Source organism: Bos javanicus, chromosome 3, assembly GCF_032452875.1.
Source record: "Bos javanicus breed banteng chromosome 3, ARS-OSU_banteng_1.0, whole genome shotgun sequence".
Taxonomy (NCBI): domain Eukaryota; kingdom Metazoa; phylum Chordata; class Mammalia; order Artiodactyla; family Bovidae; genus Bos; species Bos javanicus.
Genome location: NC_083870.1, coordinates 111,178,408 through 111,201,516, shown reverse-complemented (window position 1 = coordinate 111,201,516; position 23,109 = coordinate 111,178,408). Strand labels below are relative to the sequence as shown.

The following is a 23,109-nucleotide window of genomic DNA, read 5'->3' as shown; positions in this document are numbered from 1 at the left end:
GGTCACTTCCACTGTATAATCAAAAGGGAATTTAGTTTAGGTCATGCCTGAATGCTCCAGTGGTTTTCCCTACTTTCTTCAATTTAAGTCTGAATTTTTCAATGAGGAGTTCATGTTCTGAGCCACAGTCAGCTCCAGGTCTTGTTTTTGCTGACTATATAGAGCTTCTCCATCTTTAGCTGCAAAGAATATAATCAGTCTGATTTCGGTGTTGACCATCTGGTGATGTCCATGTGTAGAGTCATCTCTTGTGTTGTTGGAAGAGGGTGTTTGCTATGACCAGTGTGTTCTCTTGGCAAAACTCTGTTATCCTTTGCCCTGCTTCATTTTGTACTCCAAAACCAAACTTGCCTGTTACTCCAGGTATCTCTTGATTTCCTACTTTTACATTCCAGTCCTCTATGATGAAAAGGACAACTTTTTTGTGTGTTCTAGAAATTCTTATAGGTCTTCATAGAACCATTCAACTTCAGCTTCTTCAGCATTAGTGGTTGAGGCATAGACTTGGATTACTGTGATACTGAATGATTTACCCTGAAAACAAAAAGAGATCATTCTGTCTTTTTTGAGATCGCACCCAAGTACTGCATTTCAGACTCTTTTGTTAACTATGAGGGCTACTCTATTTCTTCCAAGGGATTCTTGCCCACAGTAGTAGATAAAAGGATCACGTGAATTAAATTCACCCATTCCCCTTCCATTTTAGTTCACTGTTTCATAAAATGTAAATGTGCAAAAGGTAACACACTCATAAAATGTCAGTGTTCACTCTTACCATCTCCTGCTTGACCACATCCAATTTACCTTGATTCGTGGATCTAACTTTCCAGGTTCCTATGCAACATTGTTCTTTACAACATCCGGCTCGGCTCTTGAGATACAGCCTGCTCTGTTCCCCTTTGCCTGGCAAATAAAGCCAGTCCTACTTCTCCTCCATTACTCTGTTTCTGTGTTTCTGTTTGACTTGGCACAGAAAGCCAAGATTTTGGCAACAAACCTGGGGGCTCGTCCTGGATCTGACCATTGGCAGGCGGCCCCTCAGGGCCACTCAGCTTGATTGGATGCTTGGGGATTTCTCTCTGCACCAGCTTCCTCCGGGGGAGTAGAAGGTTGGAGGATTTCTCTGAGGTCAGATCGTCAGGGTTCCCCTGCTGTAGGGTTGGGCCTTGGTCACACCCCGTCCACCACCTTGGCTGCGGAACTCGAGGCTGCCGTGGAGAACAGGGCAGAGGTTGCCCTAGCAGCTGCCCGGGCTTTCTTTGTCTTGAGGACACCTTCGTTTTCCCTTCTCCGCATTGCCCCAGACTTCCACTCCGAGAAGACGTTACATTTGGAGGATCAGAAAGAGGGCATTTGGTACCTCGCAACACACCCGCCAGCAATTTGGTAAGTCCCCTGGAGTGCATACCAGGGCCTCCTTGACCTTGCCTGTTTGGGGAAACTTTGATTCCAATTTGGGGAGTTCTCCCTGTGAAAGGCAACTCCATTTGCAAGGTGCGCGTTGGACAAGTCGCATGTCTAGTGGGACTGGGAAGTCACATTTGAGGGCGTTTGTGCCATTTGGCTTTTGACTTCCGGACATCTCTTTGCCATCCATTTTATTTCTAGTGTGACTTCCAGCTGGCGAGGTTCTGCTTTGGTTTGGTTGGCTTGGTTTGGCTCTTTTGGTTTGAGCACACTGACATCTGGTATAAATTGCCTGAGCTGAAACGGGGAGCACTTCCTCTAAGCTCCCACTCCCAGCATGAGAAGCCCTTTGGAAACATTTTAAGTGACAGGTGGACATACAGCTATGATCCAATGCCCAAAAAAGAGGCCTAAAAATGACCCTCTTACAATTAGATCTTTATTGCCACAAGATGAGAAAATCGACTGAAGTTCCCTAAGGTTCAGGATTCTTCTATAATTAACAGTCTGGGGCTGATCATACCAAGACCCCACCTCCCCAGAGGAAAAATCCCTGCTGGGACAAGTCTGCTCTTGTTATCAGGGCCAATTTGAGCACTGTCTGGTCTAAATTTGGACTGTGAAACTATGACCGCAGAAAAAGATGATTTTTTTTTAACTGTATTGCCACAATATTCTTTATTTTTTTTCACAATATTCTTTAGACTCCCGAGAAAATTGGTTAAAATTTTTATGAAATTTTCCTACTAGGAGAAGATGCTTTTCTCTCCTTGTGCCTTGAGACCATGGATCTCAGGGACATTTATCTAAACCATCTTTAATTCCTAAAAATGAGAAAAACAAGAAAAAAAAAACAGGAAAAGAAGCCTTAAAAATTTTTTCTTATTCCAACTGTTATTTTTAAACTAGTGTTTTATATTATGATATCTGATTCATGACTAAGTTTGGAAAACAAAGTTATGAAATCTCTTGTTGTGTCTATTTGGATATATGTATATCTCAGTATGTATCTTTGTCTCTTTTTATTGCTTCTGAGATTAATTTGTAAATGAGCTCTATTTAATTGGCTTAAAGAAAAGTACATGCATGTTTAGGTGCTCAGTTGTGTCCAATTATATGGGACCCCATGGGCTGTAGCCCGCCAGGCTCCTCTGTCCATGGAGCTCTCCAGGCAAGAATACTGGAGTGGGCTGCCATTCCCTTCTCCGGGGGATCTTCCTGACCCAGGGATCGAACCTGTCTCTCTTGAGTTTCCTGCATTGGCAGGCAGATTCTTTACCACTGGGAGGTAGGCACTTAAAAATCAAACAATTCTAAGTGCAAGAGAAATTAAGCTAAAGGATTTCAGGTTCATGTGAACTGGGAAATATTCAGTATCAGATTAATACTTGATATTAATGTTTGTTTGTTGATGTATATGTCAGTACTTATAATGACTGTGGTAAAGATTAGTGTTGCTTCAGGCTCTGCCTGTGGTAAAAACGTGGTTGGGATTTTCCCTCTTTGACCAGCCTTGTTATGGGTAAGATTTGTTCCATCTTGAAGCCACCACCCCTTCAGGGTATTTTTACAAGACTAGGAGATCTTCAACTATGCCCCCATGAAAAGCAATTGGTATTTCTCTCCCTGTGCCCAGGCCCTCGGGAGGACAAAATAAATAGAGTGGGGAATGGGGAAAAGCCTTTTGAACTTAAGAGGGAAAAATTGAGATTTCTCATTCAGTCTTTATGTAAAAGTTAACTTGTAAATGGACTATTTTAATTGACTTGAAAGTAAGCACTTAAAATTAAATCTATAGAAAATTGGCCAAGATAAATTTTAGGACCCATGGTCTGGGAAATATTCAGTACGGAATTGATATCTACTATTGAAAGTGGCTTAAACTTGTTGGTTTGATTAATATAGAAATGTCCTTAGAGTTATCAATGTTAAGTATAGTATTATTGTTGTACCCAGGTATATTAGAGGTCAAATAAGACCTTATTCCATCTTCTACAGATTTGTCAACAAGAAAAGTAACTCAACGTAAAAAAAAGAAAGAAAGAAAGAAAAATGAAAAACTTCTAAGAAAAGTAAGATATGTGTTTTTTAGTAGAAGATGTAAGAAATCAGATATTGAATTATGTATGATCAGGATTCTCTGAGATTAGACCAGTTTAGTTGGATAAATGGATTTTTTGTTAGAAATGGACTAGAACAAGACTGGATTTGGTTTCTCCCTCAAGTATTCTTGAAACACTGCTTTTGATGACAGATCATGTGAGTTTCTTTGCCTTTAAGTGATTTGTATTATTTACTTTTGAGATCTATGGTTACTTTGGTTAAGGAATGTGTATTGTCTCACAGTGACTGATGATCTTAATCAAGTGTTTTAAAACTTTTTGACAAGCTTCCTAATATCAAATTTTAATCAAAGTTCTTTTCATTTCCAGCTAGCTTTGGGACACATTAGATGGCCCCCAAGTTGTCTTAAAGAGAAACATTTAGCTAGAATTATTTTGTATGTTAAATGTGATCATTCATAATTCTGGCTACTGTAACCAAGTTTCTTTATCAATTAATCAGATATTTAACCATACCTTTTTGTACTCTGATGCTGTTACAAAAAGTGTTTCATTATCAAGGAAAATGAAAGTGTTAATCACTCAGTCATGTTTGACTGGGATCTCATGGCCTGTAGCTTGCTTGTCTGTCCATGGAATTCTCCAGTCAAGAATACTGGAGTGGGTTGCCATTCCTTTCTCCAGGGGATCTTCCCAACCCAGGTATCAAACCCAGGTCTCTAGCATCATGGGCAGATTCTTTACCATCTGAGCCACCAGAGAAGCCCTTCATTATCAAAACGATTCATAGGAAGGCATAGAAGCAGTTACAATAGCTCCTCATCAAGGTGATGGTTATGCAAGGATTCCAGCCCAAACTGACTAAAATCAGAAACTGTCCTGCCCTTGGGCCCCCTAGATCACAGTCCAGAGATTTTTACTCCCTGACAGGCAGAGTTGACACCCCTGCTCAGCCTTGAAGCAGTTACATAAGATGGACATCACCCTTCTGCTTCCATTAAGAGTATGGGAGTAAAATCTGGGGGTGGGGGATAAAATAGGAGGGAAGGGGCAGGGCACAAACTTTGAAGGAATGAGGTAGCCTGAGGACATGAAATGGATTAATTAGAAGCAAATCAGTCCAAGATGGTGGACTAGTACTTGAACTTCAGTATACATTCTTTGTAACATATCAGCAAGCTAAGTGAAGGAGGTCACTTGGTTTTTGAAGGGGGTCACCATTATCTTCATTACCTCCACCATAGTTTGGCCTCAGGTCAAACAACAGGGAGAGAACACAGCCCCACCCATCAACAGAAAATTGGATTAAAGATTTACTGAGTGTGGCCCCACCTATCAGAACAAGACCCAATTTCCCCCTCAGTCTATCTCTCCCCTCAGAAAGCTTCCATAAGCTTCTTATCCTTATCCATCAGAGGACAGACGACTGAAAACCACAATCACAGAGAACTAACCAAACTGATCACATGGACCACAGCCTTGTCTAACTCAATGAAACTATGAGCCATGCAGTGTAGGGCCACCCAAGATGGACAGGTCATGGTGGAGAGTTCTGACAAAACGTGGTCCCCTGGAGAAGGGAATGCTAAACCACTTCAGTATTCTTGCCTTGAGAACCCCATGAACAGTATGAAAAGGCAAAAAGATAGGACACTGAAAGAGGAACTCTCCAGGTTGGTAGGTGCCCAATATGCTATTTGAGATTAGTGGAGAAATAACTCCAGAAAGAATAAAGAGACAGAGCCAAAGCAAAAACAACACCCAGTTGTGGATGTGACTGGTGATAGAAGCAAGGTCTGATGATGTAAAGAGCAATATTGCATAGGAACCTGGAATGTTAGGTCCATGAATCAAGGCAAATTGGAAGTGGTCAAACAGGAGATGGCAAGAGTGAACATCGACATTTTAGGAATCAGTGAAACTAACATCCAAAAAAGATGTCCTTTTCATTATAGGAGACTAGAATACAAAAGTAGGAAGTCAAGTGATACTGGGAATAACAGGCAAACTTGGCCTTGGAGTATAAAATGAAGCAGGGCAAAGGCTAACAGAGTTTTGCCAAGAGAACACACTGGTCATAACAAAAACCCTCTTCCAACAACACAAGAGAAGACTCTACACATGGACATCACCAGATGGTGATAATCAGATTGATTATATTCTTTGCAGCTAAAGATGGAGAAGCTCTATACAGTCAGCAAAAACACGACCTGGAGCTGACTGTGGCTCAGAACATGAACTCCTTGTTGCCAAATTCAGACTTAAATTGAAGAAAGTTGGCAAAACCACTAGACCACTCAGGTATGACCTAAATCAAATACCTTTTGATTATACAGTGGAAGTGACAAATAGATTCAAGGGATTAGATCTGATACACAGAGTCCCTGAAGAACTATGGACAGAGGTTCACGACATTGTACAGGAGGCAGTGATCAAGATCATCCCCAAGAAAAAGAACTGCAAAAAGGCAAAATGGTTGTCTGAAGATGCCTTACAAATAGCTCAGAAAAGAAGAGAAGCTAAAGGCAAAGGAGAACAGGAGAGATATACCGATTTGAATGCAGAGTTCCAAAGAATAGCAAGGAGAGGTAAGAAAGCCTTCCTCAGTGATCAATGCAAAGAAATAGAGGAAAACAATATAATGGGAAAGACTAGAGATCTCTTCAAGAAAATTAGAGATATCAAGGGAACAGTTCATGCAAAGATGGGCACAATAAAGAGCAGAAATGGTATGAACTTAACAGAAAGCAGAAGATATTAAGAAGAGGTGGCAAAAATACACAGAAGAATGATACAAAAAAGATCTTCATGACCCAGACAATCACGATGGTGTGGTCACTCACCTAGAGCCAGACATCCTGGAATGTGAAGTCAAATGAGCCTTAGAAAGCATCACTACAAACAAAGCTAGTGGAGGTGATGGAATTCCAGTTGAGCTATTTCAAATCCTAAAAGATGATGCTGTGAAAGTGCTGCACTCAATATGCCAGCAAATCTGGAAAACTTAGGAGTGGCCACAGGACTGGAAAAGGTCAGTTTTCACTCCAATCCCAAAGAAAGGCAATGCCAAAGAATGTTCAAACTACTGCACAATCGCACTCATCTCACATGCTAGCAAAGTAATGCTCAAAATTCTCCAAGGCAGGCTTCAATAGTATGTGAACCATGAAATTCCAGATGTTCAAGCTGGATTTAGAAAAGGCAGAGGAACCAGAGATCAAATTGCCAACATCCACTGGATCATCGAAAAAGCAAGAAAGTTCCAGAGAAACATCTGCTGCTACTGCTAAGTCACTTCAGTCGTGTCCGACTCTGTGCGACCCCATAGACAGTAGCCCACCAGGCTCCCCCGTCTCTGGGATTCTCCAAGCAAGAATACTGGAGTGGGTTGCCATTTCCTTCTCCAATGCATGAAAGTGGAAAGTGAAAGTGAAGTTGCTCAGTCGTGTCTGACCCTCAGTGACCACATGGACTGCAGCCTTCCAGGCTCCTCCGTCCATGGGATTTTCCAGACAAGAGTACTGGAGTGGGGTGCCATTGCCTTCTTCAAGAAAAAACATCTACTTTTTCTTTAGTGACTATGCCAAAGCCTTTGACTGTGTGCATCACAACAAACTGTGGAAAATTCTTCAAGAGATGGAATACCAGACCACCTGACCTGCCTCCTGAGAAATCTGTACGCAGGTCAAGAAGCAACAGTTAGAGCTGGACATGGAACATCGGACTGGTTCCAAATAGGGAAAGGAGTACATCAAGGCTGTATATTGTCACCCTGCTTATTTAACTTATATGCAGAGTACATCATGCTAAATGCCAGGCTGGATGAAGCACAAGCTGGAATTAAGATTGCTGGGAGAAATATCAGTAACTTCAGATATGCAGATGACACCACCCTTATGGCAGAAAGCAAAGAACTAAAGAGCCTCTTGATGAAACTGAAAGAGGAGAGTGAAAAAATTGGCTTAAAACTCAGCATTCAGAAAACTAAGATCATGGCATCTGGTCCCATCACTTCATGGCAAATAGATGGAGAAACAATGGAAACAGTGACAGACTTTATTTTTCTGCAGATGGTGACTGCAGCCATGAAATTAAAAGACGCTTGCTCCTAGACAGCATATGAAAAAGCAGAGATATTACTTTGCCAACAAAGGTCCATCTGGTCAGAGCTATGGTTTTTCCAGTAGTCATGTACGGATGTGAGAGTTGGCCTATAAAGACAGCTGAGCACTGAAGAATGGATGCTTTTGAACTGTGGTGTTGGAGAAGACTCTTGAGAGTCCCTTGGACTGCAAAGAGATCCAACCAGTCCAGGAAGTCAATCACGACTGATTTCCTAAAGGAAATCAATCCTGACTATTCATTGGAAGGACTGATGCTGAAGCTGAAACTCCAATACTTTGGCCACCTGATGGGAAGAACTGACTCATTTGAAAAGACCCTGATGCTGGGAAAGATTGAAGGTGGGAGGAGAAGGGGATGACAGAGGATGAGATAGTTGGATGGTATCACTGACTCAATGGACATGAGTTTGAGTAAGCTCCGGGATTTGGTGACGGACAGGGAAGCCTGGCGTGCTGCAGTCAGTGGGGTCACAAAGACTCAGACATGACTGAGTGACTGAACTGACTGAAACTGAAAGCTCCCACCAGTGGTAGCCCAATTCCATATAAAGAAACTTTTAAGGAAAGAAAATGTAAATCAGGAAGCTTTCAGATAAACTGTTAAGAATGATTTTGCTTTAGAAATATGTCTAAAATATTCTCTCCAGATTGTTGTAACTTGAAATTCTAGAGTTATACTAAATTAAGTGAGGAAAGTTTATTGAATAGCTGGGTCATTTCCAAATAAGATACTGAAACATTAATTACTGAATATTGGCTTCCTCTTACAGAGAAACTAAAGGTATTTGGGCATCCCTCTTGGTTCAGTGGTAAGGAATCTGGCTACAATGCAGGAACCACAGGAGAGGCAATTTCAATCCCTAGGTCAGGAAGATCCCCCAGAGGAAGGCATGGAAACCCACTCCAGTATTCTTGCCTGGAGAATCTCATGGACAGAGGAGCCTGATGGGCTACAGTTCATCGATCGCAGAGTCGGACACCACTGACGTGACTTAGCACACGTGCAATACTGTTCTTTACATCATCAGACTTTCCTTTCACCACCAGGCACATCCCTTGTGCTTTGACCCAGCCCCTTCATTCTTTCTGGAGTTATTTCTCTGTTCTTCCACTGGAGCATATGGGACACCTACCAACCTGGGGTGCTCATCTTCCAGTGTCATATCTTTTAGCCTTTTCATACTGTTCATGGGACTCTCAAGGCAAGAATACTGGAGTGGTTTGCCATCCCTTCTCCAGAGAACTCTCCATTATGACCCGTCCATCCATGGCATGGCTCATAGCTTCATGGGGTTGCACAAGGCTGTGGTCCATGTGATCATTTTGGTTAGCTTTCTGTGATTATAGTTTTCATTCTGGAGTCTGTGGATTGTAGTTCTTGCTTCTTCTGTCTGATGGATGAGGATAAGAGGCTTGTGCAAGCTTCCAGATGGGAGGGACTGACTAAGGGGAAAACTGGGTCTCGCTCTGGTGCACTGGGCCATGCTCAGTAAATTTTTAATACAGTTGTCTGCTGTACTCCTTCCCTGTTTGTTGTTTGGCCTGAGGCAACCCAATCCTAGGGTCTACAAGCTCTTGTTGTTTTGTTGTTGTTTAGACTCTTTTCGACCCCATGGACTGCAGCGCACCAGGATTCCCTGTCCTTCTCTATCTTCCAGAGTTTGCTCAGGTTCATGCCTACAGGCTCTATGGGAGGGCTGTTGGCAACCTCCAAGAGGACTTATGCCAGCCTCCCAAGACTGCTGCTGCCGGTGCCCTTGGCCCTGCAGCAGGCGACAGCTGACCCATGCCTCCACAGGAGACCCTCAAACACTCACAGGCAGGTCGGGCTCAGTCTGTTGTGGGTCACTGCACCTTTCCTCAGAGAAAATGAAGAAAGAGCATTAAGGTATGTGCAAAGGCCCTGAGATTACAAAGAGATTCCTCCATTCTAAGAACTAAAAGAAGGCCACAGTGCTAAAGCACAAACACAGAAGGAAACAAAGGGTGGCAGAGGCCAGATGGCTCAAGACTTTACAGGCCATATTAGCCAACAGGAGATTTTTCATTTATTTTGGGTTGGGCTTCGTTGCTGCACGGGCTTCTCATCTCGGTGACTTCTCTCTTTGCAGAGCACAGGCTCTAGAGTATTTGGGCTTCAGTAGTTACAGAATATAGATTTGGTTGCCCCACCACATGTGTGATCTCCCCAGACCAGGCTTGAACCCATGTCCCCTGTATTGGCAGGCATATTCGTAACCACTGGACCAGCAGGCAAGTCCAGCAATAAGACATTTTTTATTTCAAGACAATGGGGGAGACTCGGAAAAACCTGGAACATTTTAAGGCTTGTTTTCCATGTTTTGCATTTTCCAAAGATGACTGCTGCAAGTGGGCAACATTAGAGAGGGGTGAGGGAAGAGTGGGCAGTGTTACACGCCTGATGCATTTAGAGCGTTTGGCCCAGTTTCTGGCACAGAGGAGGCATGCAGTGATGAAAGTGATATTATTACCCCATCACCCAACCTCCCCACCTCCCGAGTGGGAAGTGAAAAGACACCACCTTGGCCCCACAGGCCAACCTAGCTTGTTACTGCAGGACCCAAAGTCTGCTCACTGTTAGGAATAGCAGTTTTAATAGGTAACTGGTGGGGTATCAGGTCCTGGTGCCTGTGCATTCAGAAGGGAGCCTGGGGGGATAACTGGTCGCTGGAAAATACTCCTGCTCTCACCTACCCTACACCCATTAACTGGGAGAACAGAGGGGTCAGTCCAAGCCAGAACATGTCAGAGGTGATGACAAGAGTCGGGAGTGCCTGGGCTAAGGACTGGGGGAACACAGAGGGCAGAGAAGGAGCCAGGGAACAAGAAAGAGCAGAGTGCAGAGGGGAGAGGATGGCAGGTCTATTTGCAGGTCAAATGGCTCTGCAGCAGCTCCTTTGACACGTCTGTTCCCATCTCCCCAGAAGGAGCAAGCCCTTCTCCAGCCCTGATTCCCGCGGCCTTTCTCCCTAACTTGCCAGCTTCCTGAACACGTGCAGTCTGCACTTTCCCCACCCACTTCTCTCTGGCTTCCGTCCCCATCACTCTGCAGAATTCCCTCTAGCAAAAGTCCCCAGGGACCTGACCAGCCTCTCTGACACTAGGTTTCCTCCTCTGCCCGCCCTGTCTGTGCTTTCTCCTCCAAGAGCATCTTTCTGATCTGCTTCTTAAAACATCAGTGCTCCTGAAAGCTCTGCCTGGACCATCATCTCTTCTCACTCCACACACTCTCCCAAAGCCACCTGGTCCACTCCAGTGGCTCCCACCACCTCCTTGGGGCTGGGAACCCCCAAAGTACCTCCCCAGCTATTGCTGCCAGCTGCTGGCTATGAACAGTCCACGTGATCGCCCTCCACACCCAGCACGTGGAACCCTGAACCCACTAACTCCCGAACATCTGGGAAGAACCTCCCCATCATCTTCCCCTCCCCACCTCCAACAACCTGCTCTCCTCCTGTGAACTGTTTTTTTTAACTGGTCTCACATGCCTCTTCTCTCGCACAGAAGGAGCTTTCTACACATACAAGCATCATTGTTTACAGATTCCATATGGGTGAGTTCATCGAGTCACTAAAATTTACTTGTTTAACCCCAAAATCAATGCCTTCGCTGTCACCTGTGGACAGGCACAGGGCAGTGGAATGCTTGAGTTGCCTGATGTGCAAGGTCCCAGCTGAGGCTGAACAAGCAGATGCTTTGCCTTCCACTTTCAGCTGATACTGTAAACAAATGTCCCATGGGAGGTCAATTGGTTGCTATTTTTTCACATTTTGGGGCTTGTGGAGGTGATTCTGCTGTTTAAACTGGCCCCCAAGTGTGGCACTGAAGTTGTCTGGTATTCCCAAGCACAGGAAGGTTGTGGCGGGCCTTGGGGAGAAAATACCAGTGTTAGATGAGTTTTGTTCGGGGATATTTGGGTCCAGTGGTTAAGACACTGTGCTTCCGCTGCAAGGGGGCACAGGTTCAATCCCTGGTTGGGGAACTAAGACCCTGCATGCCAAGGCCAAAAATAAAAAAAGGATAGAAGAATGAGCTTTGTTCAGGAGTGAGTATAGTGCTGTTGGCTGTGAGTTCAACATTAATGATTCCACACTGTATATAAGTAAGGTATGTTTCAAGAGAAACACACATAAAACATGGTTATGTATTGATCAGTTGATAAAAATGTCATGGTCAGAGGCTCGTAGGAACCATCCCCTACATTTCCCCTGCTGAAGTCTCTGGATTTGCTAATTCAGTGTTTGTAGTGACTTACAGAACATCACTACCATGGAGAATGAGAACTGACCATACTCATCTGATCACATAGCCTCCTTCCTTCCCTGAGGCCTCCCTCTGCACAGGAGATAATCCAGACCACTTAGCAGAGTGTTTCAGATCTTTCTTGGTCCAGAACATCCTTGCTTTTTAGCGCCACCACTGATAGGGCCCACATGGGGTCTTATTGATAAGATGGTTCGTTATGTCGACTTCGCAAGCAAGCAAAGAATAAATCACAGTGATCTGAGACTGACCAAATTGCCCAAATGGCATCCTGTTATATCACTGGCGCCTATCTTCTCAAAACTGCGAGATCACCAGATTCTAGACCTCTGGCTACGTGACATCCTTCCAGAGGGCTTTTCATGGGTGGAGTCTAAGGACTCTGTCAGAAAGGGAGGACACTGGTTCTCCTTAAGAGCCAGTCACCCTCTCTCTTCCCTCTAATAAATTTCCTTTTCTTGTCTGACTGCCCTGCTCGTTCTCTTTTTCTCTGCACTCGCCTTACACCCACCACTCCCTCCTCCAACCCACTCTCCAAAGCTTTTCCATCATCTTTCACTGCAGGCTCTAAGCCCTCTGCCTCAAAGGCCTTTCCTCCTTGTTGCCTCTTGATGAATTCCTACACGTCCTTCAAGACCCAGCTTACATGTCACCTTGTCTGGGTCTTCCTCTGGCAGAACTTGACACTCCCTCTCTGTTCCATGTCTCTTTGGCTCTGATCACAGTGTCATATCCAATCTAGTCACGTGTCTCCTCTCTCCTGTACACGGTGATAGCTTGGAGGAAGAATGCAGAGGGGGTAGTTGTGTGTGTCTCTCTCTCTGCAGAGTGCATGCGCTTCACACATCATTCATTCCATAAACATAAACGGAGGCCTAACATGGTACCTAACAGGCCCCGTACTAGGCGTCCAGGGGCCAGCGCTGCCCCACGCATGTGTAGCACTGGGCCCACAGTGTGGCCTGTGTGTAAGAGCGTGTGCGTGTGGGATGTGCCACACTTGCTGTGGACCTGCAGTGTTTGTGGCTCTCGGACACATCGTCCATTGAATTCAGGCCCAAGTGACCTGCTGATAAAGAACATCTTAGAAGCTAACCCAACAGGCTGCATCCAGGCACTAACGAGAAGCCCTCCAGGGAATGCCCTGCCTATCCTCCCCACTCCCCAACAGGCACTGCCTGACCCAGGTTCTGTCTTTTTGTCCCAAAGACATCATCCATCCCGTGAGATTTTATCTGGTGAGCCGTCTGTCTCCCATCCTTTCTCTGCCTTCCTTCATCTCAGGGAGAGGAGGTTAGAAGCAGGGAAAGATGGGGGGAAGCCGTATGGGGACCCACCACATGCCAGGCGTGTGCAGGCAGCTCACACGCCAGAGGCAGTGGCAGGAAAGGCCTCCTCTGTGCCAGGCACTGTCTGGCACTGTGCCTCTGTTGGCTGGGCTAATCCTCGTGCCAACCCTCTGAGGTAGGTGGTGCTACCGTCGCACTGCACAGACAGGGAACTGATGCCCAGCAGGGAGAGGCAGCAGCCAGGCCGGATTCAGGCCACAAAGCCACCACCCTGCACTGCACATGCTGTCCTCACAGGGCACACCTCACGGGCACAAGATGTCTCATTGTACACCCAAGAAACAGACCTGAATACACCAGAGGTGAGATTCAAGTCCAGGGTTGTGAGATTCGAGATCCAGGGCTGGACCCATATGTAGCGGTGCTTGAGCTCCAGCTGTAGGGGAGTGAGACCCAGATGCAGATGTCCCCTGCCGTCAGGCACTTCCTTCATTTGCCTGCCCCATTAGACAGGGAGGCACCTGCTCTGGACAGGACTTGCCCACCCCAAGTCCCTTCTACTGGAGCTCCACACATCCTTATACCTGTGTGTCTCTGGGCCCATCTGTGTGCCGGGGGTGCTAGTGATAAAGAACCCACCTGCCAACGCAGAAGACACAAGAGACGTTAGTTCAGTCCCTGGGTTGGGAAGATCCCCTGGAGGAGGAGGGCGTGGCAACCCACTCCAGTGTTCTTGCCTGGAGAGTCCCATGGACAGAAGAGCCTGGCGGGCTGCAGTCCATGGGGTCACAAAGAGTCAGACACGACTGAAGAGACTGAGCCCACACCCAAATAGGGAGACCCTGCCAACCGCTCCTGATCCTCTCTTTATCCGTGTAACCTAGCGCCAAACACAGCGCCTGGCTCAGAGCCAAATCTCAGGAATGATTCTTGAATTTAAAGAATGGGGTAGAGAGTAGCTCCTCAGGGCCGGGGTGGAGGGTGAAGGACAGGCAGCTGCTCAGGGGTTGGGGAGGGGCTCGGTGTACGTATTTTGGGGAGAGATGGGGCTGTGTATGTAGGGGAGAGGCTGATTTTCTGTGTAAGCCCTTATGCGCTCAGTGTCAGGGTGCAAAGACTGAACTAGATTCCAGCAGCAGTGGGAGCCTGGGCCTCTCGACTGTTCCCTGACATCTGTGCAGTCGTAAGAGGCTGTGCAGCTGGTGCTGGACTTATCAGCTGGTAATTAAGGCCAAGTGGGTGAGTTCCTGAGGGTCTGGGGCTGATCTGTGTTGCGTCTTGCTAACGACAAGCCCCTAAAAAATGTCTATTGGTGAGGACTGATTTGTTCATTCAACGGGTGAGTCCCACCTGGAACAAGTTCAACTATTTCAATGCCATCTGATGATAATGTGAAAGCTCAGGGCCGTGGAAGCCCTGAGATGAGGCCCTAAGCCATCTGGGGCTGCACAATCGGGGAAAGCTTCTTGGAAGAGTAGGCCAGGCAAGGAGAAAGATGACGGAAAGGCATTCAGGTGGGGGCTATAGATAGGCAAAAGCATGTGGGCTGGAGACAGAATTTCGGACTCAGTTCCACAGGTCACTGAAGCCGTGAGAACGAAAGGCCCTGAAGAGTAACTGGAGAGGGAGGAGAGTCTGGAGCAGCCCACAGAGTCCCAGGAAGAATCAGAAGGAGTTTCTGGAGAAGACAGGCCTTGGCTCCTCCCACACAAGGCCAGGGATGGGAAGACAAGCCGGGGGTCAGAGTGGACCTGTGGTTGTCCCCAAGAGGATGCCAGGATTTTTAGGCTCAGCGCCCTAAAAGGAGGGCAACCATAAGTCTCCTGGGCCTCAGGAGAGGCAGTCCTGGGAGGCTGGGGCCCAGCCAATGGCAGTTCCCAGCCCAGCTGCTCCTCCTCCTGGCCCGAGGCACACCTAGGCTGCCTGCCGAAATCTGCGGGCTCTGTCCTAGGTTTTCCCAAACACCCTCCCTGGTTCTGACATGAGTGCCGGCTGCCCGCCGAGTTGGAGTGCTGGCGGCCAGGACCCGGTGCCCAGAGAGCCCTGAGGAGTAGTCGCTCAGGTAAGGCCAAAGGCCATCTGTGTCCAGAGGTGCCCTCCGCACACCTGGCACACCCAGATGTGGGAAGACTTTGCTGACTGCGAGTCAGGGGAGTGGCCGGGGCACATGGCCATCCTGACGGTGGAGAAGGGAAGGGCGCCTCCCGCCCCTGCTCTGGGTTCTCCCCCTTTCTCCTCAGCTGTCAGCAGAGGTAGGAGCCAGGGACTGAGGGGGAGAGGGGCTCACAGAGGGGCCAGGAGCTGAGCAGGTGGGGCATCCCTGCCTGGGCCTGCGAAACCCCGCCCCCTCTCTGGGTTGGGCTGGGCAGGGAGCCCCTGGGCTGGAGCCTCCTCAGATGCTCCCTGAGAAGCTGCCAGGGGTTCCGCCCACCTCAGGCAGGACTGAGCAAAGACCGGCGGGTGATTCAGAGCAGGGGCCCCACGTTCAAGTTGTAGGTGGTATAGACAGGACAGCAGACAGGGTAGGGGGCAGAGTCACTCCAGCCTCCCTCCCTGTGGATCTGTGGGGCTGGGGCAGGGATTGCGCACAGCAGGCAGCTTCCCAAAACCTGAGGAAAGGGGCCCAGACCCAGAGCATGGTCCATGAAGCTAGCCTGCCTGGGTTCAAATCCCAGCTCTGCTGCTTACCATCTGTGTCACTGTGGGCAAATGGACTAAGCTCTTTGTGCTCCACTTTCCGCATCTGTAAATGGGGAATAAAACCTGTACCCTTTTGTACAGTTGCTGTACTGATTCATGCCAAGTGCTCAGATAATCTGGGGGGCGGGGCGTGGAGGGGAGAACAGCATTGTGACCTCCGATATGGAGCAGACTTGGAAATGGCAGCAGGAACCCCTTAAAGCGGGAGGCTGTGCAGACAGGCTCCCTGAGGTTCTGGGGAGCCCAGGGGGCTAAGACCATGCTGCATGCATCAGTGGACCCCCCAGGAACCAGACAGAGCTTCCAAGAGCACACACAGGCACTCCTCACTCTGAACCATAGTCACGGTGCCTAATTGGAGATAAATTGGATTCCTATGTGTTCACAACCTCACCAGTAGAACTGACCAGAGTGGCATTGCTCATTTTGGTGTCTTGACAAGGCTGTCCCACAAGATGACAAAAAAAAAGTTTCTGTGATCAGAAGAGTTGGTGCAGTGCTACCTATTCTGACCCCTTATTCATAATGTGAATGTATTCACAGGGTCAAGCAAAGGGACCTGTTTAACTTTGCACTGAACACAGTGCTTGCCTACCTTTCTTAAACATGGAATCCTTCTCCTGGCTTCTGTTGCCAGGCCACTGAGCAGCATTCCATGGAATGCCAGTTTGGGAAGCACAAGAACACGAGGCTCCTCTATGAAGCCTAACATACAAAGAGAATCAATGTTCCCTCCTTTTTTTTAGCTGGTTTGCCATTGGCCTTGCTTCAGATGCGTCACACATGAGCAGGACAACTGTCTGGATATTTCTAATGTTAGACCAGATGGGAGTTTGGGGACAAAGTTCCAACCTTCTCTTTAGCCCCATCTCCCAAGCCGAGTAAAAGGCACAGAACAGGTTCCCTTTGGGAGGAGGCTGCCTAAAGGGAGAGAGCCGTGTTCAGAAAGGAAAAAAAAGTCATTCCAAAATCTGGACCACTGAGGAGGGGGAAGGGTCAGGGTTAGGACAGACAGGGAAGGTAGCATTAGCCACCCCCTTAAGCCCTGGGAGGAGCAGGTGGCTTTGCTTACTTTTATGGGGGAGAGTTGGTTCTGGGCTGAATTACCTGTGCTCCGGGCCCACCTCTGCACCTGATCAGCTGTGACCCTGCATAACCCCTCTGAACCTTGGTTCCCCCGTCTGTAAAGGGGACGAGGATAGAGCCCAGCTCTGCCATGGCCATGAGGATCAAAGTTAATGACCCGGTTCTATAAACCAGGAGAGGGAGTGCTCTCTAAACGTGGGAAATGACCATCATCCTCTCTCCGCAGTAGCCGCCAACGCCGGGGGCCACCATGAACTGGGGGATCTTCGAGGGGCTCCTGAGCGGGGCCAACAAGTACTCCACAGCCTTCGGGCGTGTCTGGCTGTCCCTGGTCTTCATCTTCCGCGTGCTGGTGTACCTGGTGACAGCCGAGCGAGTGTGGAGCGATGACCACAAGGACTTCGACTGCGACACTCGCCAGCCGGGCTGCTCCAACGTGTGCTTCGACGAGTTCTTCCCCGTATCCCACGTGCGCCTCTGGGCCCTGCAGCTCATCCTGGTCACGTGCCCCTCGCTGCTTGTGGTCATGCACGTGGCCTACCGCCAGGCCCGGGAGAAGAAGCACCAAGAGGCCATTGGGAAGGACGGCGGGCGCCTCTACCTGGACCCCGGTAAGAAGCGGGGAGGGCTCTGGTGGACATACGTCTGCAGCCTGGTGTTCAAGGCCGGTGTGGATGCCACCTTCCTCTACGTGTTCCACTCCATCTACCCCAGATACACCCTCCCCCGAGTGGTCAAGTGCCAAGTGGCCCCGTGTCCCAACGTGGTGGACTGCTTCATCTCCAAGCCCGAGGAAAAGAACATCTTCACTCTCTTCATGGTGATCACGGCCCTCGTCTGCATCGTCCTCAACCTGGTGGAGCTGGCCTACCTGGTGAGCAAGAGATGCCGGGAGTGCCTGGAGGCCAGGAAAGCCCGGTCTGAGAGCCTGGACCACCGCCTGGACTGGGTCACCTCTTCTTCCAAACAGGGCGATCTCCTCTCAGGCGACCTCATCTTTCTGGACTCAGATGTTCCCCCTCCACTCTTACCAGACCACCCTCAAGACCACGTGAAGAAAACCATGCTGTGAGGGGCTGCCTGATCAGGCCTGGGTTGGAAGGACCCGGGAGCCAAGGTGCAGCCTTGGGGGTGGGGGTGCTGAGCTGAGAGTAGGGGCAGACAAGAGGGCGAGTCAGGCGGCCTGGGTTCAAATCCTTTCTCCCCAAGTTCCTGCCACCTGCACCAGCTGTGTGACCCTACGCGAGTTACCACCTGGAGCTGAACCTCGGTTTCCTTTTGTGTACAATGGAGATGATGAGCCCTGCTGAGCAAAGCCGGCGCTGTGAGGAGGGCTTTAATAAGAGAATATACACGCACATGCCTCCAAAGTGTGGGGTCCACGGTCAGGGCTTAATAAAATTCAGTTCATTCACTGATTCAAGGAGACCTTTGCTCCTTCAACCTTGGTGAGCTTTATTGACTCCTTTCATCAACTTTTCGGCCCCTGCACAGGCTGCACTTGATCTAGCCAGGTAAGGACTGACGTGACTTAGCAGCAGCAGCAGCAGCAAGAGGACCCCCAGCACTCCTGGGGGGTCATGCTCCTTGCTCTGGGTCAAGTCTAGCCTTTATCCCCAGTTGCAGTTTTTAGGCCCATGGGTTGTCTGCAAAGAGAATAAAGCTTAGTGAATAAGCAGTTGTGTGTCTCAGGGGAAAGTTCATGGACTTCTAGTCATAACATTTGACTTTGAACCCAAGTTCCACTGGGACTCTGGGAGAGCAACTGCAGCTCCTCTCCAAAGTGGGTTAATAATATCGAGCCGGTGGGATGGCTGTGAGGTGGGATGAGCTCCCGGCTTCAGACGAGGTTAACCGGCTGTAAAAGGCCGCATAAATGTTAATCACTGGTATTAGGAAGTGCTCTATAAATGCTTGTGGGAAACGAGACAGAGGAGCCCCTCCCTGGCTGCATATTAACCTTCCCTATCCCAGGCTCAAGGCCTGTCTGCAGCCCCTGCCGGGTCAGGCTTTTATTTCCCCGAAGCCCAGGCCCATGGAGGGTGGACTGGGAGGCTGTGCCTGGTCCCATGCCAGCTGGAGAATTTCATGCTGCAACCTGCATTCCTTGTCTCCACCTGGGCAGCGGTGCCGTACCGAGAGGAACGGAGGGTGGGTGGATGGGTAGGCCCTCCCACCCCCACATGTCTCACCACCACTCAGATACGTCCTGCCAGAAGCAGGGAGCAGGAGGAGGGGCAGTGCAATCCTGGGCTGAATCAAGATTGCCCCTTTCCATAGATGTGAGCTGCTGAGGGTCTCACCACCAGGCTTCCAGAGAAATGGGTAGGAGAGAGGCCTAGGGACAAGAGGATGGGGATATTTAGGCAACGGTGTGGGAGGCAGGGGCAGGAAAAATGCCATTTGGTGCTAACCTGGGCCCAAGCATGAACATACCAGGCTCTGGTGCCTGCTCAGGCAGTTTCACCTGTATACCTGTCAGCACGGCAAGCCAGACCCAGCCATACCCACTGAGCTGCAGAGAAGGCGTGGGCCAGCGGAGAAGAGCCACAGGTGTTTGCCCTGAACGCATGCCCGGGAAGTCCGCCCACCTGTCTGCCTGCCCACCCAGTCACTCCCGTTTGGCTCACTAGTTCGGAAAGCCCCACCCAGCAGGGGAGTGAGGAACAAAAGCTGCCTCCGGGAGGTCCCCAGGCAGACGGGCAGACACGCCAGCCCAGGGCCAGGAGAGCGGCTGCTAGAACCAAGCAAGGTGAGGACCAAATCGGGCAGGAGACTGAGCTGGGAGGCAGAGACCAGGTGGGCTGAGGATCCCAGGGGACCGAGGGTGGTAGGTTGGGCTTTGGGAGATGTAGGGGCAGACAGGATCTCTGGAGAAACTCCAGGGAAGCCTGAAGGAAGGGGAAGGACTGTCCTGCCAGACCAGAGGGAAGACAGGCGACTGGAGATGAGATAAAGTAAGAGGTGGGATGAGGAAGTTTCACTGGGTTGAGCACACACAGAACACACAAATGTCTACTGTGTGTTCCCTGGTCCAGGCTCGGTACCGAGTCCTAGGGAATCAGAGATGAATGAGATATAGAGGCTGCCCTCCAGCAGCTGCCAGTCTGGCATGCAAAACAGGTAAACAGACCATTTACGTACCCGTGAGGCACTCTGCCAGGACAGATGGAGGAGGGTGCTCAGAAAATGTCCCAAAGGCACCAGGTCTGAAGATGGCTGATTCCTGAGTCGGGGCAGGGTAGGGGCCAGAGGCAGAGTAGGACAAGATGGCACTCCAGCTAAGGGGTGTGGAGGATGGAGCACGCAGGACATGGCCTGAATGACACAATGGCCCACATGGGCAGCAAACAGCCAGCAAGCCGACGGAGAAGGAAGGTGTCTCTGAAAGTAAAGGTAGATAGATGGAGGGGGGAGGACCATGCCAGAATCTTGCCTCTGTCCCTTCCCCAATGCCTCCCAAAGGCTGGAATGGTTAGAATTCCAGAGAACCCACTGGGGTGAGGACAGCCAGCCCTCAGGCCCAGCGCCGAAACAGGAGGTGGCAGGATGATACCAAGCCACCGTGATTCCAAAGAGCCTGTTTGCTTTGTAAGGGAATGTCGGGTGGGGGATGTCCTGGAGCCAGAAAGAAGATGAGGGTAGATATTATCTGAGGTCTGCACAGGGCCTGGCTCAGGCCGGTGCTCACTTGGAGAAAGTTGAAGAGTAAAGATACGTTTCCCTCAGACTTCCCCGGTGGTCCAGAGGTTAAGACCCCAGGCTTCCACTGCAGGGGGCAGGGGTTCAGTCCCTGACTGGAGAAGTTCTGCATGCTGTATGGTGTGACAAAAAAAAGAAAAAAAACAGATACACATCCCTCCCCTCCTGCCCGGTCCAGCCCGGCAGCCCGGCAGCTGGCCAAACAGTGGATCATCCAATCCACACTTTTTTACTGTTTCTTTAGAAGTTAGGTGACACGTAGACACGTAGAGCTGAAGGCTGGAGTCAGCAAGGTTGGTAGGCACATCATTACAGGATGATTACCCTTCACGTGCACCTATTACTCTATAGAATGAAATATGTCCTGACTTTGGAACTGGAAGATGGAAGCTCAAGACCAGCTCTACCACTTCCAGCCATCCGCCTTGGGCGGGTGCCTCTCGGGGCTTTAGCTCCCTCCCTCTGAATCTAGGACAACGGCAATCCCTACCCCACCAAGTCATGGCCAGTGTGGACATGATAACACGATGGTTGTGAAATCATGTGCCCATCACGCCCTTAATGAAGGTGCCCATTTCCAGGTTCTTCCAGCCCTGTGACGCCAGGGGCCAAGATCGTCCACTCAGGGAAGCCAGGCCGGGGTCAGCATGAATTGGGCGTTCCTGAGGGACGTGCTGAGCGGGGTCAACAAGTACTCCACGGCGCTGGGCCGCATCTGGCTGTCCGTGGTCTTCATCTTCCGCGTGCTGGTCTACGTGGTGGCGGCCGAGGAGGTGTGGGACGACGAGCAGAAGGACTTCGTCTGCAACACCAAGCAGCCGGGCTGCCCCAACGTCTGCTATGACCAGTTCTTCCCCGTGTCTCACGTGCGCCTCTGGGCCCTGCAGCTCATCCTGGTCACGTGCCCCTCGCTCCTCGTGGTCATGCACGTGGCCTACCGCCAGGAGCGGGAGCGGAAGCACCGCCGGAAGCACGGGCCCCACGCGCCATCCCTGTATGACAACCCGGACAAGAAGCGGGGCGGGCTCTGGTGGACCTACCTGCTGAGCCTCCTCTTCAAGGCAGCTGTCGACGTGAGCTTCCTCTACATCTTCCATCGCCTCTATAAGGACTACGACATGCCGCGGGTGGTGGCCTGCTCCGAGTCGCCCTGCCCCAACACCGTGGACTGCTACATCTCCCGGCCCACAGAGAAGAAGATCTTCACCTACTTCATGGTGGCCACGGCTGTCCTCTGCATCCTCCTCAACCTCGGTGAGGTCTCCTACCTGGTGGGCAAGAGGTGCCTGGAGATCCTTGGCCCCAGACCCCAGGGGTCTCGGCGCCGGGCTCGCCTGCTGGAGGCGTGTCCACCATATGCCCTCTCCCCGGGGGAGCACCCCCAAGATGGGAACTCTGTCCTAATGAAGGCTGAAATGACCACGGTTGATGCAGCTGGGTTTCCATAACTGGTGAGGTCAGCAGCTGAGACCACCAGAGCCTCTGCCTGCTCCAGAAAGCCACCACAGGGCAGGTGGGGAAGGCAGGTGTGGAGCTCCAGACGCCGACCCAGGGACCAATGCTAGGAAGCAGTTTGGTTTCTGGGTCCTGAGCCCCGGGGGAGGCAGGTTGATAGCTGATGGGGACTTTAGTATACGGAAATAGGGTATGTCAAGTCCTTAATAAATATGATTTTCTCAGTACTTTGCAGATTGGGGACAGGGAGGGATGGGAAGGAAAGCGGGGGAGGGGGGGTCACGATGGACCTTGGAGAGGCGGCCAAGACCACTCAGTGGGCATCTGAGTCCTGGAACCTCAGATCCAGGTTTACCCATCACACACACACCCACACACACACACACACACACACACACACTCCCACCACACACTCCATAGAGCATGCCCCCACGAGGTGGTGGGAAGCCCAGAGGTTGATCCAGTGGTCTCTGGACTCTGCAACCAGCTGGTCAAAGCAGGAGGAGAGATCCTAGGAGACCCTGTGCCAGTAAGAGTTGGTGCCCCTCAGCTAAGTGCCCATGGCTCCCCCATCCAGGCCTCTCTAACCCTGCCCAGCACAGGTACCCAGGGGTGAGTCCTTCAAAGGATGAGGGGGAAGGCCTGGTGTGGGTGGGACAGCGCTGAGAGGGAGTCCGAGATGGGGCGTCTGCCTGTGTGTTTAAGAGGCCCATCCCCACGGGCCAGGACCCATGGAGCGCCTCCAAGCTGACAGGTTCTTCACAGATCCTTAAGGCTGAGGGACTTCTCTTTACTGAATACACAATCCTTCCACCCTACACACACCACTCAGATCTCAACAGCTCCTGCAATGAGCTGGACTAGCTCGAGTCCCAGCACCCACACCAGTCTGACTCATGGGACAACCCTCTGGGAGACCCCCAGGCACCTCCCATTCAGCAACCCCTAAGCTTACCATGTCATCTTTCCCCAAACCTGCTCTCCTCAAGCATCACCGCC

At 49.9% G+C, this 23,109-nt stretch overlaps 2 protein-coding genes and 1 long non-coding RNA gene across 7 annotated transcripts; 2 read left to right on the top strand and 1 right to left on the bottom strand.

Annotated features, from left to right (window-relative positions):
• The first annotated feature begins 1,053 nt into the window (after window positions 1-1,053).
• On the top strand, window positions 1,054-18,396 carry GJB5 (gap junction protein beta 5). Of its 4 annotated transcripts, XM_061412606.1 has the most exons (3): window positions 1,054-1,386; window positions 3,406-3,479; window positions 17,180-18,396. In XM_061412606.1, exon 3 carries the CDS (start codon window positions 17,204-17,206, stop codon window positions 18,023-18,025), a length of 822 nt encoding a protein of 273 aa, XP_061268590.1. In that variant the 5' UTR covers window positions 1,054-1,386; window positions 3,406-3,479; window positions 17,180-17,203; the 3' UTR covers window positions 18,026-18,396. The 4 variants fall into 4 exon arrangements, with proteins under 4 accessions (XP_061268590.1, XP_061268592.1, XP_061268593.1 ...); XM_061412608.1 differs by lacking the exon at window positions 3,406-3,479; XM_061412609.1 differs by lacking the exons at window positions 1,054-1,386; window positions 3,406-3,479 and adding an exon at window positions 13,854-15,229 and having other exon boundaries at window positions 17,183-18,396.
• GJB4 (gap junction protein beta 4) lies at window positions 18,383-22,334 on the top strand. Of its 2 annotated transcripts, none has more exons than XM_061412611.1 (2): window positions 18,383-18,467; window positions 21,237-22,334. In XM_061412611.1, exon 2 carries the CDS (start codon window positions 21,303-21,305, stop codon window positions 22,101-22,103), a length of 801 nt encoding a protein of 266 aa, XP_061268595.1. In that variant the 5' UTR covers window positions 18,383-18,467; window positions 21,237-21,302; the 3' UTR covers window positions 22,104-22,334. The 2 variants fall into 2 exon arrangements, with proteins under 2 accessions (XP_061268595.1, XP_061268594.1); XM_061412610.1 differs by lacking the exon at window positions 18,383-18,467 and adding an exon at window positions 19,291-19,705.
• LOC133244885 (uncharacterized) lies at window positions 18,512-21,326 on the bottom strand. The gene is made up of 3 exons (XR_009735541.1): window positions 20,098-21,326; window positions 19,146-19,291; window positions 18,512-18,599 (listed from the first exon to the last, which is right to left on the bottom strand). It is a non-coding gene; the product is annotated as an uncharacterized LOC133244885 (long non-coding RNA).
• Window positions 22,335-23,109: the final 775 nt, after the last annotated feature.

Excerpts from the sequence above, each read along its gene's own strand:
- GJB5 (XM_061412608.1), top strand. The coding sequence starts at position 17,204 with ATGAACTGGGGGATCTTCGAGGGGCTCCTGAGCGGGGCCAACAAGTAC.
- GJB4 (XM_061412611.1), top strand. The coding sequence starts at position 21,303 with ATGAATTGGGCGTTCCTGAGGGACGTGCTGAGCGGGGTCAACAAGTAC.